We start from the raw sequence: 14,820 nt of genomic DNA, 5'->3' as shown, positions 1-14,820 counted from the left end.
TTACTAGATATTTCGAAAAAAACAAATTTTGGCTATTTTAAAAATTGTCCCTAATTCCATTATAATCTATTTTAGACAAAAAGTTTTCAGATAAAAGTTGTAGATAATCACATCCCTAATGAGATTGTGTTCTCCGATTTTTTCTAAAGCCTGTGATTTTTGACATATGACACAAACATATGTTTTTTTAAATGGAAACCATAGTTGGCCATGACTTCATAAAAAGCGCCGTTTGTTAGCTTTTCAACGATATAAGCTATATGTTTCTTTCACAAAATTACTGAGTTATAACCAATTCTTATCTTTCTTGACTAATTTCACTTAGTTAGCCATGGAAACAAGTTCAATCGTCGTTGCTCTCACAAATGTGAAATTGTCACATCCAATCTTTGTAAATTAATATAAACAAAAATTGTAAATAAGAGTTTTTTAAATGAAGAACAGCGTGTAGAATTATTGGTTCAACTTTTCTGGGCTATACAGGATACGTTGACCAATAGGATAAGTTGAACCAATAATCCTACACGCTTTTCTTCATTTGAAAAATTTTTATTTACAATTTTTGTTTATTTTAATTTACAAAGATTGGATGTGACACAATTTCACATTTCTGAGAGCAACGACGATTGAACATGTTTCTATGGCTAACTAAGTGAAATTAGTCAAGAAAGATAAGAATTGGCTATAACTCAGTAATTTTGTGAAAGAAACATATTGTAGCTTATATTGCTGAAAAGCTTAAAAAATGGCGCTTTTTATGAAGTCACAGCCAATTATGGTTTCCATTTAAAAAAACATATGTTTGTGTGATATGTCAAAAATGACAGGTTTTATAAAAAATCGGAGAACACAGACTCATTAGGAATATGATTATCTACAACTTTTATCTGAACACTTTTTGTCTAAAATAGATTGTAATGGAATTAGGGACAATTTTTAAAATAGCCAAAATTTGTTTTTTTCGAAATATCTAGTAAGCCATGAACTTTTTCAAAAATCTGAAAGGCGCATATTTATGACCCCACAAAACTGCAATTCTTTCCCCATTTAACCGACTCTCTATCTCCAGTAGTTTCCGAGATGCCCACAGAGAACTTCGTAGGAAACTCACCCTGTATAGCTTTTTCGTATTACAATAATATCGCAATAAGATTTCAAGAAAAGTATGTACCTTGTGCCATAAAACCACCAAAGTGTCAAATAAAATTCGTAATTTTGTCACCAATATTTCACTTCTATTTTAGACACAATATACAGGGTGTGCGTTCATTAGAAGCTTCTAGAGAACTACAATATCTAGGACGACAACGAGATCGATCGATTAAAAATATTTTTAATATGGCGGCACTTCCGGTTGATAGCAACTTTCTTATTTTAAATGGGTGCCCCCATTTTTTATTACATAATTAAATTATCTGTAAAATTTTATGAATTTTGATATTAAACACTCCATACCTAACATTAACCGTTTTTGAGAAAAAAAAATATTAAAAATTTTTGGACGAAAAAAATTGCCTATTGTGACACTTCTGAAAGAATGTATGTCATCGATCATCATTTCCAAGCCAACTTTGTGCCGTTTTTTTTTGATCATATGGTATATTATTAATATCAACTATTAGATGTCACTAAAGAGTGAATATACAAGACATATTTTTATAAATACAGCTTTTAAACTCTTAAGCAGGCAGTATCGTGGCTAATGTCATATTCAAGGCCTTACTGTTTTGACAGTTCTACCGAAGTGGTCGAGAATTAGTAGTCTTAAACAAACCAATTGTTTTCATTAGTTTCCCAACAAATCTGTGTTTTTTACGCGTTTCTATGCTAATAAAATTATACTAAATAATTTTGAGTGAATAGTGAACTATCTAGATCCGATTCATAACATCGTACCCGCGAAAAAAACCATACTTTCGGTAAAAATTATAGTAACACCGGCGATGCCGGCTGGAAAAAGTTGGGGAATTTATATAAAAACATAATTAATAGCGTTAGTGTTAGTGTATAGTGTTAAACCAACGTAAGTGACGTGTATTTTTAGGTGAAACAGTTGTCGTTTCCTTATTTTTACTTTGTGAAATAAAAAATGTCGCGACATTGTTCTGTGCCTGTGCCTTGTAGCAGCAATTATAATAAGTACTCAGGATCTGTGTACATTCTCTTTCCCAACAATATTAACTGTAACTAAGTCACGTTCAAAACCTACAGAAGATGCTGTGCCTACAATTTTTCCAAATCAACCCTCTTATATGACTGGGCATGTTCCCATAAAGAGAAAACATCCCGATGAAAGAAAACAAGATTTGGAAATTCAGGATGAAATAAATATTGAAAATTATTATTATTATTATGAAATGGCAATATATTTTAAAGAAATTAAATGAATTGTACTTTATTTCAGTATTTTATATAAAAAATGATAGTTATCTTTTTATTTACGATTTATGGAGACTGTTACTTGATGAACATCGAACTACAAATTACTTAATGATAATAGTTGATTCTACCTGATATGCACATTTTTTAAATATGTTAGGCAAATTTTTACAATTATTTTTAATTAAACTTTAAAATGTATTCTGCCGTTATCATATACAATACATTTTCTTAACTTGTTGATAAACATATAGTTCTCAAATTTTTTAATATTTGGAAACTTTTTATCACAAGGTATATTATTACTAGTTGCTAAATACTCGCTAATGCAATTTTAGGACACGCTTTTTATTATCTAGATTTTATTTTGTTCATCTTATGCTGTGTTTATTTCATATTAATATTCGTGCTTTAGATCTAAATTTTAATGCTATTCAATTACTTTAACGCGATAAAAAGTTAATGTTATTTTTTAATACCTTTCTGTATATTTTTCATATTTATATCTGGCAAAACTATCAATAAATACTATTATTTATGCAAAAACTATATGCAGTACCATATGGCACAATACAAAAGCCCGACTAGTGCGGTGACGTCACAAATCGAAGTCTCTGGCCTGTATCTCATGTTGGTTATGGCAGTATTTATAATATAGGAAATTTAAATAATTAGTTTTCTAACAGATTGAAATGAATTCTCTGATTGTTTGAAATTTAATGTTAAAGGAAGCTAGATATATAAAATCAAGAAAAATATACGTTTTAACAAATAGGAGTCATATTGACATCAAAATCAAATTTCTCATGTCAAAAAACTCCCAGACACCAATTTTTATCCAAATATTGACGTTACTTCAGAAATTATTTGGAAGAAATCAAAATCAAAAATCAATCTTATAAACCCTGTATCTCCAAAACAAAGCATTTTAGAACAAAAATTTATACAATTTTTTTTACTTATTTTTATATGCAGAATATACTGCCAAAGTTTCCGGAATACAGTTCGGACCACCCTGTATAATTATAACATATTATTTTTTGCAAATTTACTTATATTCTTTTCAGTGTAGGCAAAACAACAATTTTGTTGAAAAACTAAATGATCTTGTCAGTTCTCTAGACAGGCTTCTGTCATAATTCAGTTCAAATAAAAAGGACCATTTTTTCATCTACAATGTTTTAGTTGATACATTCTGACTGAACATGTAAGACTGACAGGTAAAACAATAAGTGTAGGGCTTGAGACAAAAATAAAGGCAGTTAGCATATATTATCAGCAATAGACAGACACAAATGCAGGGTTGTTAGTTTTTACATGCCCTAGATTTGTTAAGAATGAGTGTAATAAAGACAAAATTGAATTAAGAAGACACTCATAGAAATCAAAATCACAGATAAAATGATCACGTACGTATGTGTAATCGTTTTTAAACTACAGTGCATATCTGATACTATAAACAACACTTTTACAGTATATATTTCTTTTAATATGACGATTCATTTGTTTGATTTTAAAGAGAAATTGTTTGTATTTAAAAAAGGGTACTTACAGCCTGTATCTTTCAGTCTTTGAATCAAAGAATTCACTATACGAACACATCCTAAAAAACCACTGCCTGGTTTTTTATGAACTTTGCGATAATTCCATATTGTAATAGTGATTGTGTCCGTTTTCCCAATGTATAAGTCGTAATGCGAATTCCATTTCGGATCCAAAGTATTTTTCACAGTTTCTGTGGAGTGACATTGCCCACTTCCATCAACCGAGATTTTGGCAAAAGGATCAGGCAAACCTACAAAAAAATGAATATATCTTTAGTTGGTTGTTATATTACTAACTTATGTACTTAATTAAAACTTCTCTACCCATATAAATCAACACCGATGGATTATTTACCGTGAAATAACCCAGTGAACAAACTTAAAAGTTAGCTACTTCAATGACTAATTACTATGATTATAAGCGACGTAATATTTATATACTTACGGAAAAGCTCTTTTCGGACTAAATTCCTGGCACATACGACTGAAAAGAGACATTTAAATTAATATTATTACATCACAAATTTATTATACTTGGGAGGTCCCTCTCCAATGAGGCCATATTGTTTGACAGTTAAACAATGTACGAAATTCCTCAAATTTAACAATTTTCGACGGTCTGAAACAAAATTTGATATACTCACTTGTTAAACGAATCTTCTGTGCTCCATTTCGACGTGTTGATGGTGTATTAGACATCGTTATAAATGTAAATTTAATATTAACACATCACTGCACACTATGTATTCCTCGCCATGTTCTAAAGTTTAATAATTTTATCGACGGTGCTGCTCCAGCGGAACGATTATCTACTAATAGTTCGCGGGTAAATTCAAAATTTAAAAATTACAATTTTTAATAATAATTTCATTTGTAAACAAACTTTTTAGTTAGAATATTAGTTAAACACAACAATACTTTAATTTTACCATGGTATAAGTTATTAAAAAAAGGTTATAATAAAATAAGCAACTTTTAAACGTCTATATTATCATAAGAAATTCCATGTCTTGTGAGAAGCTGTTTTAAAATTACAATTTCTTCCTCATCGTGCTTTTTCTTCTCCATCATTTCTTGCTCGTGTTCTTCCAACATTTTTATGTATTTGATTTCGAGTGCGTTTAACTTCTTATTGAATTCTTCCTCAAGATTTACGTTGGTCTGTTTTAGTAATTCGGTCTTTTGAGCATTTAATTGAATCTAAAAATACTGTATATCTGAGATAAAACAATAATATTATTATTAGATATTTAATTTAATTACAAATATCGAACTTTTTTTAAAAATCGATTCTCAACAACATCACTAACAAGAACTGTCAAAGTCAAATTATCCAATTATACATAACCTTGTTTTTTCGAAGGGTTATTGAAAATTTGTGTTTTTATTTTAAAATTTTAAATTTAATAGAAATTAAAGATGTCTAAAGAAATTAAGCTTTCCAAATCCATCTTAGAGATGAAATTTATGAAAAAGACGAAAGAAAAAGTGGATAAAGCTGAAGAAGATGCGGAAGGTCAGGCTATGTATTCGAACGAGATTACAGAAGAAATGAAAAAAAGTGGCAATATTATATTTAGACCGGCCAGTATAACTATATGCAAAAGATTAGTGGAAGGTAGGCTTTCGTTTGGAGGTATGAATCCAGAAATAGAAAAACTAATGGCGACTGATTATAAGAAAATCGTGGTTGAATTGGAGAAACGCAAAGAAAAAGACATTACCGATGAAGAAATGGCACAAAGACATTCGACAGTCGTTAATACGATCAGCAACAAGTTTAAAAAGAAGAGAAATAGGAATAAGAAGTTTCAGAAACCTCCTACAAACGAACCTTTAATATAAGTCAACAGTGTTAACCTAATTTACCTAATAAATTTCAATATAAAATACAGAATACCTGTAAGGAGATTTCTTTACTGTTTAGATCTTCTTTTAACTTTTCTATCTGCCGTAGATATTCCCTTTCCGAACGTTTGAAAGTTTTGTCCATTTTCGATACACATTTTTTGAGCAGGCCTAACTTTTTGTCACACTCACAACTCGTCAGGTGGTTTTGTAAAGAAGATATTTCATTTGATATTCTGTAAGTAGATTGTATACTTATTTTATTCAAAATTATTATATTTAATTCACAATCTTGCTTACTGTTGGCAACGTTTCTGAATTATGTCTGTTAATCTGAAAATTTCTTCATCTTTCTTATTGATTAATTCATCATTTATTTTACTTTTATTCCTTATCTGTTCATGAAAATTGTTTTTGAGGGTTTCAATTTTATTGCTATGTTCATATTCTAAATTACTAATTTCTGCCTGGAACAATAAATATAATTTTAAAATCAAATACTGTGTAAAATTAAGTAGTAAACAAAATAGAATTCTTTTTTTGTTTAATTATGACAAAGTTATTGTTTTTTAATGGTCATTTTTTGAATTTTAATATAAAATATGTTAATTAAAATATTACAAATATGTCTGGAATGGAATTCTCATTGAAGATTCATTTTCTTCAGGAGTTAATGCTCTTTTGAAGACAAATATTTGCCATCTCTATTTCAAGGCTTTGCGTTCGACAACTGCTCGTGCGACGTTGCCGATGTATTAAGAAAGTCTCTAAAGAGAGTAATATTTTGTTTTTAAGGAGAAGGCATTTTAAATTAAACACTTTTTTCTACTTATTTTTATTATATCTTTGTGGACCCTTTATCAAGTAGTCTTGTACTACTTGGAATATACAGAGCGTTTCAACATAAAATAATAATCTTTGAGAGCGATATTCCTGTATTTTGTATTATTTTCTATAAATTGTTGGTATAAAAATGAATAATTTGCCTTTATTTTTTTATATTTTACTAGTTAAAATTCAAGTCGGTAAAAAAAACTAAATTATAAATATTAAACAGACTCAATTTTTTTTCAAAAAAACAAGAACAAAACAAAATCTATAAATTTTACAAAGATACGTCAATTTTTTGATATCATCTGTCCAAAAAGAGTTTTGAGAATTTTTATAATAAATATGTATATACAGGGTGAGTCTTAAATAAGTGCAAATATTTTCAGAGTTGGTAGATCTCGATAAAAGACACATATTTTCTTTTTACCGTTTTTAAAATAAGTCCAAAATAATCGAGTTATTTTTCTTTGAAAATTTTCAAAAAAAAATATTTTTTGCTTAAATTTTGCGAACCACTGGATCTTTTCTAGGGTTTCTTTCTTGTAAATTTAATCTACTACCTATGTTACCATATTATCAAGAAATTATGTTTTTTAACAAAAAAAACTAAAAAATTTCCAAATTTTCAATTTTTTTTCGCGAAAAAACCCCTCATAATCGTGTTTCTGGGGTCGAAATATACTACCCCAAAAATATTTGCACTTATTTAAGACTCATCCTGTATAAATAAATAATACTTTATTTGTTCCCAAGTAACACAGTGCATAATGGCCTCAAAGGCGTAGGTCAATGTCAAAATTAAAAGAAAGGTACACTCCAAAAAGGTAGATCCCTCAAAAGGTAGATCCTCCAAAAAAAAACGGCGTCAGCAATGGCTATGGAGTGAAGATTGCTGTAATAAAATTATATGAGACTGTCATCGATCGTCATTTCCAAGCCAACTGGACGCCGTTTTTTTTCGAACATACGGTAGAAGAAATCAGAAAAAAAATATAAGAAACAAAAAGAAATTCTCTTTCAATTTACAATATCAAATACTGTATGATCGAAAAAAAAACGGCGACCAGTTGGCTTGGAAATGAACCATCAATGACATTCCCCCAAAGACATAAAGACATTATATTTTAATATACAGGGTGTCACAAAAAATAGTGTATCTAACTTCGGGGGATAATTCTACATCTTGAAAACCATTCACCATTTCGAACTAAACAAAGCACCTTTTTTACGTAAAAAAGTTCTAGTTTTTGATGAAAAAGATGAAATATAAACCATAAATATAATTTTGTAATAAAATTCCGTGATTTTTCTTCTCAACTTCACTAAACACAATGGCTATAATAATTGATCAAAGCAGTGCTTTCCCCACAGCCTTTACCAAAAACTGATCTAAAACCACAGGTAAAACTTAGAAACATAAAATGTTAAAAACTCGTGAAAAAATACAACCAAAAATCGGAAACTTCTGTAGTTTTTCCGCCATATTTTCGGAAATAACAAAGATAAGTTCAATTACTAAAACAAACTATCATTGGGCTCCTCGATAAGCACGAATCCAAAGCAACGAAAAAGCCGATGAGCTAGCTAGGCAAGGATCATTGGCATCCTATCTTGGTCCAGAGCCAATACTGGGAATACCCAAATGTATGGCCCGTAGTGCACTCAAACTCTGGATCAGGGAAAAGCAGAATGTCCACTGGAGAAACAGACAGGGGCACAGGCACAGCAAGGCTTTTATCCAAGGACCTAGCTCTAAAACCGCAAAAGAAATGCTAATCCTCAGCAGGAATAAAGCGCGTATTACAACACGCCTCTTGACATGACACATGGCTGTCAAGTGTTACCCGAATAAGCTCAACCTGTATCAAGGAAGTTTTTGCTGTAGACTCTGCGATAAAGATCCTGAAACAGCGGAACACATAATAGCTTTTTTCGTTTTCCTGTTATTACCGATTCTGAACCGTCCTAGAATTGTGATGCGTATGCGCAGAAGGAAATATAAAGACATTATTTCATTTGCGCATGCGCTGCATAGTTCTAGGACGATTCAGAATCGGTAATAACAGGAAAACGAAAAAAGCTACAATGTCACTGCGAGGCTCTGAATCGCAAGAAACCTTAGACAAGGAAAGAGAGGGGACGGGTAACACGCATATTCTCCCGCAATGAGGTTTCTCCCGTGATCGGTTAGTGAGGCCAAAATTCGATCGGCGGCCATACTTTGGTGACAAGATTTCGAGGTGACACCGAGCGAATGTTTATGTTTTTTGTGACAACTGTTTTGTTTTAAATTTATAAACTGTGTTGTTCAGTACGGTGAGATGTTCAGCGTATGGCTGCAAAGGCCGAAGCGAGAAAAAAGTGGCTGGAATTACATTTCACAGGTATAAATCGATAGAGAACTTTTGTTATGTGGTCATAAAATGTACATTTTTTTCATTATAGCAGTAAAAATAAGTAAAATGCTTTTAATATGTCTTGTACCACATCCAAACCAAACTATTTTTAATAATTCCAAGTAGTATTTTCAATATCCTGTATTATAATTAATGTTTGAAACTATAAATATTGCTACTCAGACCGGATTTCACCAGTGGCGTAGGGAATTATAATCAGAGAAATACAATTTCTGCAATAAACATTTTTTTATATATTTTACATGTAAAAAAATGTATAAAGTATTGTTATCAAATATGTAAAATAATTGTAAACTACAAAAAAATGAAAAATACTAGTGATAAAAAATCTATATGTATAGTTGTTGTATAAAACTTAAATTTACCTGCCAAGATTTGTTGGGGATGGACAAACTTGTGGTGGGCTACTTGTTACTACTTAGATATATTTTTTTATATATTCTTTAAAAAAAATGCTAATTTAAGTGTATAATAATAGTTTCAGTGAGTAATTAATAAAAATTTAAAAATAAATAAAATAACACAAAGCTTCCAGAATTGTTTTGTTTTTTTGTGGATAAATTCGGATATTCTTAAAAATAGGATATTCTTATGATTGAAGGTAACAAATACTAAAAATTACATTGATTGAATCCGTACGCAAGTGTGAAGGGTAATGGCTAGATTCATTATTATACCGTATGGTCGAAAAAAACGACGTCCAGTTGGCTTGTAAATGACGATCGACGACATTCCCCATATAATTTTACATATAAAATGACAGCGATCTTCATTTCATAGCCATCGCTGACGCCGTCTTTTTTCGATGTCGTTTTGTATAGTTTTTATGTCATTTATATGTAGAATTATATGGGGAATGTCATCGATCGTAATTTACAAGCCAACTGGACGTCTTTTTTTCTCGATTATACTGTATAATAATGAATCTAGCCAATTCCCTTCACACTTGCTTACGGATTCAATGAATAATGTAATTTTTAATATTCATTTGTGAAATTGTCATTTCCAAACAAACAAGACGCCGTTTTTTTCGATCATACAGTATATATGTATATACACGTTTAAAATATATGTTATTACATTATTTTTTATTTAATTATACATTATACACACGTTAATAAATAAATAATTGTCTTGATAATCAGTCCACTATGACTGTTAAATAAATTTTGCATGGATATTCTAATATTATAAAGGTGAGACTATAAAATACAAAATTGCATATGCATTCCTCAAAAATGAACGTTATATTAGTTTACGTTTTAATAAATATTTTGTACCGTCTAGGTACAAGCTAATTTCTGATGCTACGCCATTGGAGAATTTCGCGTGGTGACAACTTGCCTCACTTTCAGCTGCCCTCTCTTTCCTTGTCTAAGCAAGGAACACTTCTTATTTGGGAAAGCTAGGCTTGTGGCTAGGCTAGAACCGGATGAACTATGCTCCTGTCCTATTATGGACCTGCATAAGTTGGTGCAGGGCACAGGGATAGGAGAATGGGTGCAGATATAGAAAGGCGACAATCACAATGGGCCTCACAGATCGTAGTGTTTCCGGTAGAGGACGGCTCCTTGTTATTGAAAAAAAAGATGCACTTTTGCCCTAATTTGTTACCACCCTGTATCTTTATTCGTTTCCGAGATCCCAATGACGAGAGTAGGTTTAAAAACACTCGGTATATTCAATCTAAAACAATGCTATTTATAGCAACATACTCAGGTAAATTTATCCCATTGCACGAACATATGTTTGCGCAATATGACGGTGCACCGAGACAAAAAATTACGAAAAAATAACGGCAAGTGAGCATCGGTATTTCACAGACCCTTCCAATCGCATCTCACCAAAGAACAAATTGAAAGTGATCGCGATTCGCGATAAGATTTCGTAGGTACAAAAAATGCACTTGACCTTTTTTCCAGTACCGCCGCGCCGACGATATTCCGAGAAAACCCACCTCTTGCAGCCGGCAACGCCGCACATACCAGACTTGCTGACCGACAATACCTGACGGTAGTACCGGCAGTACCTTTCGTGCCTGTCTGCCGCGAGTACTACCGTTGTTCACCTTTCTATCGATGTGTTAGCCATGGGAAAACTGAACAAGATCGAGGAAAAGGACACGAACGTTTCCGTCCATTATACCAAACTCCAAGACGAAGATTCAGCTAGTTGTGACGGAGAATTTTTGTCTTACACCTGCAACCACTGCGGACATACCCAAACTGTTCAGGGGAGGAAGAAACGCATGCTTTACGGAGTCGAAGAAGAATACAACGACAACATTCTGGATTCCGATAAGAAACAAGGTCAAAATTCGTTCAAAAGCTTGAACCTGAACGACGAAGAAATTCGCTCTTTGGTCAGCGAAGACAGCCAGGCCAACATCTCCACTGTATCTGAAGAAACCGCTCAAATATCCTTCAAAAAGTTTCCCCGTTTCAATGCTGACGACCTGAAACTTGCTCCATGGTACCAGGAAGGAATTCCTCGAGAAATAGCGTTAGAAATCCTCTCCCAAGAACCAGTAGGTTCGTTCATGGTGCGTAGGAGTACCAGCAAGTCTGGATGTTACGCTCTAAGCGTGAGGGTTCCTCGCAGTTTCCAGCCTAGCGGGATAGCGCACTACCTCATCATGAGGACCAGAAGAGGATACAGGATAAAGGGATTCACGAAAGAGTTCACTACGTTGGTGGCTTTGATCACGCATCACTCGGTGATGCCCGAGTTATTGCCTTGTCCGTTGCAGCTGAGCCGGTATCATCCTATTTTTGTGATTTCGGACTCGCGGGGTGATTTCGCCGACGTGGAGTGCGGGGGTGAATTGGTTGAGGGGGTTGGTGATGCGCAAGGGAGGGGTTGAGTTTGTAATATGTATTAGTTTCAATGTATTCGGTGTTTTTTTCTGAATAGAGACCTACGTCATAGCGATGAGTTTGGTACGTATGTATGTGAAGGTTGGGTTTAGAATTTATGTAACTATTTTCTCTGTGTACCCAAAATTTTTGAATACACGCTGTATGGTTTGTGGTGGAGACAGGATAGATCATATTATAATAAATGAGTGAGATTTCAGGAGATTTAGCCAAGCAAGCTTAATCAAGAATTTAATAAGAAAAGGTACTTATTTGAGAACTTTATCCAAAAAATATGTGTAAGATATATCTTACAGAAACTTACTAATTAACTAGAAACAGGAAACAAATCTGTAAGAGTTTTATAAAACCTATCTAAGAGTTTTATAAAAAATATGTAGCGTTTCATACAGAAATAAATACATATACCGGGTGCGTCTCAAAAGTGGCACACATAATTTTTTTTATTTTTTCCGGTAAAGAAAAACGAGATTTGGTATGTTAGTATATGACATAAAATAGGATTGATTGACGTATTCAATTATTTTTGGTCACTTCCTGTTTCACCGGAAATGACAACAATTTTTGAATTTTAAATGACACCGTCGGTATTTTTTAACTTTATTCGATAGAAAATGATATTCTCAACAGAATGACATATCATATGTCAACTTCTGACATTTTCAGTTTATTTGAAATTGTAACATGCAGTTCATAAGGACAATTTGACTCGAAATACCAAGTGTGTGGTACCAAATTATTCGTAAAAAATGCTTTTTCCAAATATGCTAATGAGCCACCCTTGTTCTATTTGAAAAAATTGAGATATTAAAAATAATACTTGGGCATCTTTTAACCGGCCAGGACAAGACACTAAAAACATTAGACGATTAAATCTATTTTTCTAAGGCTCCTTGATTAAAAATTAGTGTTTTTTACACAGTCATGGCACTCTAGACTGAAATTTAAAGTAAGGTTTTTTAAATAGTCCAATTTAAAGTACGACATGTCATTCTATTCAGAGTGTCATTTTCTATCGAATAAGGTAAAAATATACCGAGGGTTCCATTTAAAAATCCAAACTTGTAATCATTTCCGGTGAAACAGGAAGTGACCAAAAACAATTGAATTTGTCAATCAATCCTAATTTATGTCATATACTAACGTACCAAATCTCGTTTTTTTATCTAAAAAAGTAAAAAAGTTATAGGGGTGAGCCACTTTAGAGACGCACCCGGTATATAAGAAATATTTACTGTAAAAATCTATATAATTTATCGAAAAAATGTGTAAGATATTCTTTACAGAATTTATTATTTGACAAAAACAGAAAAAAAATCTGTAAGAATTTTATGAAAAAAATATGTAGGTTTGGTTTGGTTTGGTTTAAGTTATTGTAAAAAATTGTTCTTATTAATGGCTTACAGAATTCTGTAAAAAAAATAATCCATTTTTCTCTATAATCGTACTAATATTCAACACACTTAAATAGAGAATTAAATAATAAAGACACTTACATATAATAATGACGTAGGTTTCTATTAGAAAAAATCAATTAGTATAACGTGGTACGACTGTGATGAATATCTAAAGACTTATTTCTATTTATTTAAAAATATTCTAGTTCTAGTAGATATGAAATGATTTAAATGTTACAAGTTGCCTATAAAAAAAATATGTACCGTTTCATAAAGTAAGTAGGTAAACTAGGTAATTAAATTTTAGTAATAATTTTCTGTGTGTAATATAAAATAACTAATCGACATTGTTGTTCCTTTAACTTTATGCTGTAAGTAATTTCAAAATAAAATTATGTCAAGTACATATCATTTAGCTGCAATTATATTAATAAATATATTTTTTATAATATAATAACTTATGTTTTTTTTATTAAATAACTCTACTGGGTGTCCCAATATCACCTTACTACATGGTACTTATTTTTCTGAACACCCTGTGTTTATAACGTAAAACGTAAGGTTTAATGTAAGTGCAACGTAAAGTTGGAAAAACATTGTTTATTTATGACATAAAACACAGCGTGATTTCCGTTTCAAATAGCGAAGAAAATATGTTAATATTTTGATATATACTCTGTATATACCACGAATATTATATATGATTAGATTGGATGAGAACAATCTTAATAAAATACCTATATTAAATAATTTGGGATTTTACAATTTTGAGAGAGTTTTAAATATGTAAAAAACTTATAATCTATGAAAGGTCATATTTCAGAAACCACTCTGTATAGATTATGGCATTGTGGTATTTTTTAGAATGGTAATTTTATGACAAATTCACTAAAAAATAAATCGCACAGAACATTCCATTTAAAAAATACAACTTTAGTTTAAGTATATATTTGTAACACCCTGTATATATGAAAATATTTCTAAATGTACGTCATACGTCACCACTGCCGACATATTTTGTAAGAAAGATTGGGGGGAAAATCTTAAATATGGAACATGATATGGAGGCGTTTTCTGAACTCTATTTTTGGGTCACTCTGTATACGTAAAGAGTGTTGTAATTCTCGATAATCGTTAGAAGTTCCAGTTTATTTATCGTTAAATTAATTCCAGGTTAAACATTAGGAAATTTAGACCGGTCTGCATATTCTAAACAGCGTTAGTCAAAGAATGTAAATGTAATTATTTTACATTCTATTTTTATATTAAACGGTTTAAAAAAACATTTAAATAAGAAACTAGATAGTACTGATAACTATTAAAATTAATTTTTATTTATAAAATTCATCTAAGAATAGATAAAAAAATAATTAAAAATTAAAGAAAATAAATTAAATAAATCAAATAAATTAAATAAATTAAATAAATTAAATAAATTAAATAAATCAAATAAATCAAATAAATTAAATAAATTAAATAAATGAAATAGATTAAATAAATTAAATAAATTAAATAAATTAAATAAATT

General features: G+C 31.0%; 3 protein-coding genes and 1 pseudogene across 5 annotated transcripts in view; 2 read left to right on the top strand and 2 right to left on the bottom strand.

Annotated features, from left to right (window-relative positions):
- The window catches only part of LOC115878209 (E3 ubiquitin-protein ligase SMURF2), a 34,353-nt gene extending 29,664 nt beyond the window's left edge, over positions 1-4,689 (bottom strand). Inside the window, exons 1-3 of the mRNA XM_030894627.1 lie at positions 4,568-4,689; positions 4,369-4,407; positions 3,932-4,174 (exon numbers count right to left, since the gene is read on the bottom strand). Of these exons, the coding sequence (XP_030750487.1) occupies positions 3,932-4,174; positions 4,369-4,407; positions 4,568-4,622 (337 nt within the window). The 5' untranslated portion in view covers positions 4,623-4,689. The remainder of the gene's footprint in view (positions 1-3,931; positions 4,175-4,368; positions 4,408-4,567) is intronic.
- A 204-nt stretch (positions 4,690-4,893) lies between these two features.
- LOC115878206 (coiled-coil domain-containing protein 186-like) overlaps positions 4,894-14,820 on the bottom strand; it is a 70,546-nt gene continuing 60,619 nt past the window's right edge. For 2 of the 3 annotated variants that reach the window (XM_030894622.1, XM_030894623.1), the window contains exons 5-7: positions 6,072-6,238; positions 5,824-6,007; positions 4,894-5,123 (exon numbers count right to left, since the gene is read on the bottom strand). In XM_030894622.1, coding sequence (XP_030750482.1) covers positions 4,899-5,123; positions 5,824-6,007; positions 6,072-6,238 — 576 coding nt within the window. In that variant the 3' untranslated portion in view covers positions 4,894-4,898. Of the gene's footprint in view, positions 5,133-5,823; positions 6,008-6,071; positions 6,239-14,820 lie in introns of all 3 variants that reach the window. The other variant, XM_030894624.1, reaches the window with a different exon arrangement.
- LOC115878208 lies at positions 5,274-6,009 on the top strand (annotated as a pseudogene).
- Positions 5,911-14,820, top strand: part of LOC115878200 (intraflagellar transport protein 140 homolog) — a 109,924-nt gene continuing 101,014 nt past the window's right edge. The window contains exon 1 of the mRNA XM_030894613.1: positions 5,911-6,009. The gene's annotated coding sequence lies outside the window, so the exon portion shown is untranslated. The remainder of the gene's footprint in view (positions 6,010-14,820) is intronic.

This window comes from Sitophilus oryzae, unplaced genomic scaffold (assembly GCF_002938485.1).
Source record: "Sitophilus oryzae breed Bouriz unplaced genomic scaffold, Soryzae_2.0 scaffold_1502_pilon_pilon, whole genome shotgun sequence".
In the NCBI taxonomy this organism is placed as follows: Eukaryota; Metazoa; Arthropoda; class Insecta; order Coleoptera; family Curculionidae; genus Sitophilus; species Sitophilus oryzae.
The sequence above is the reverse complement of the archived record's forward strand: the minus strand, read 5'-3'. Positions and strand labels throughout refer to the sequence as shown.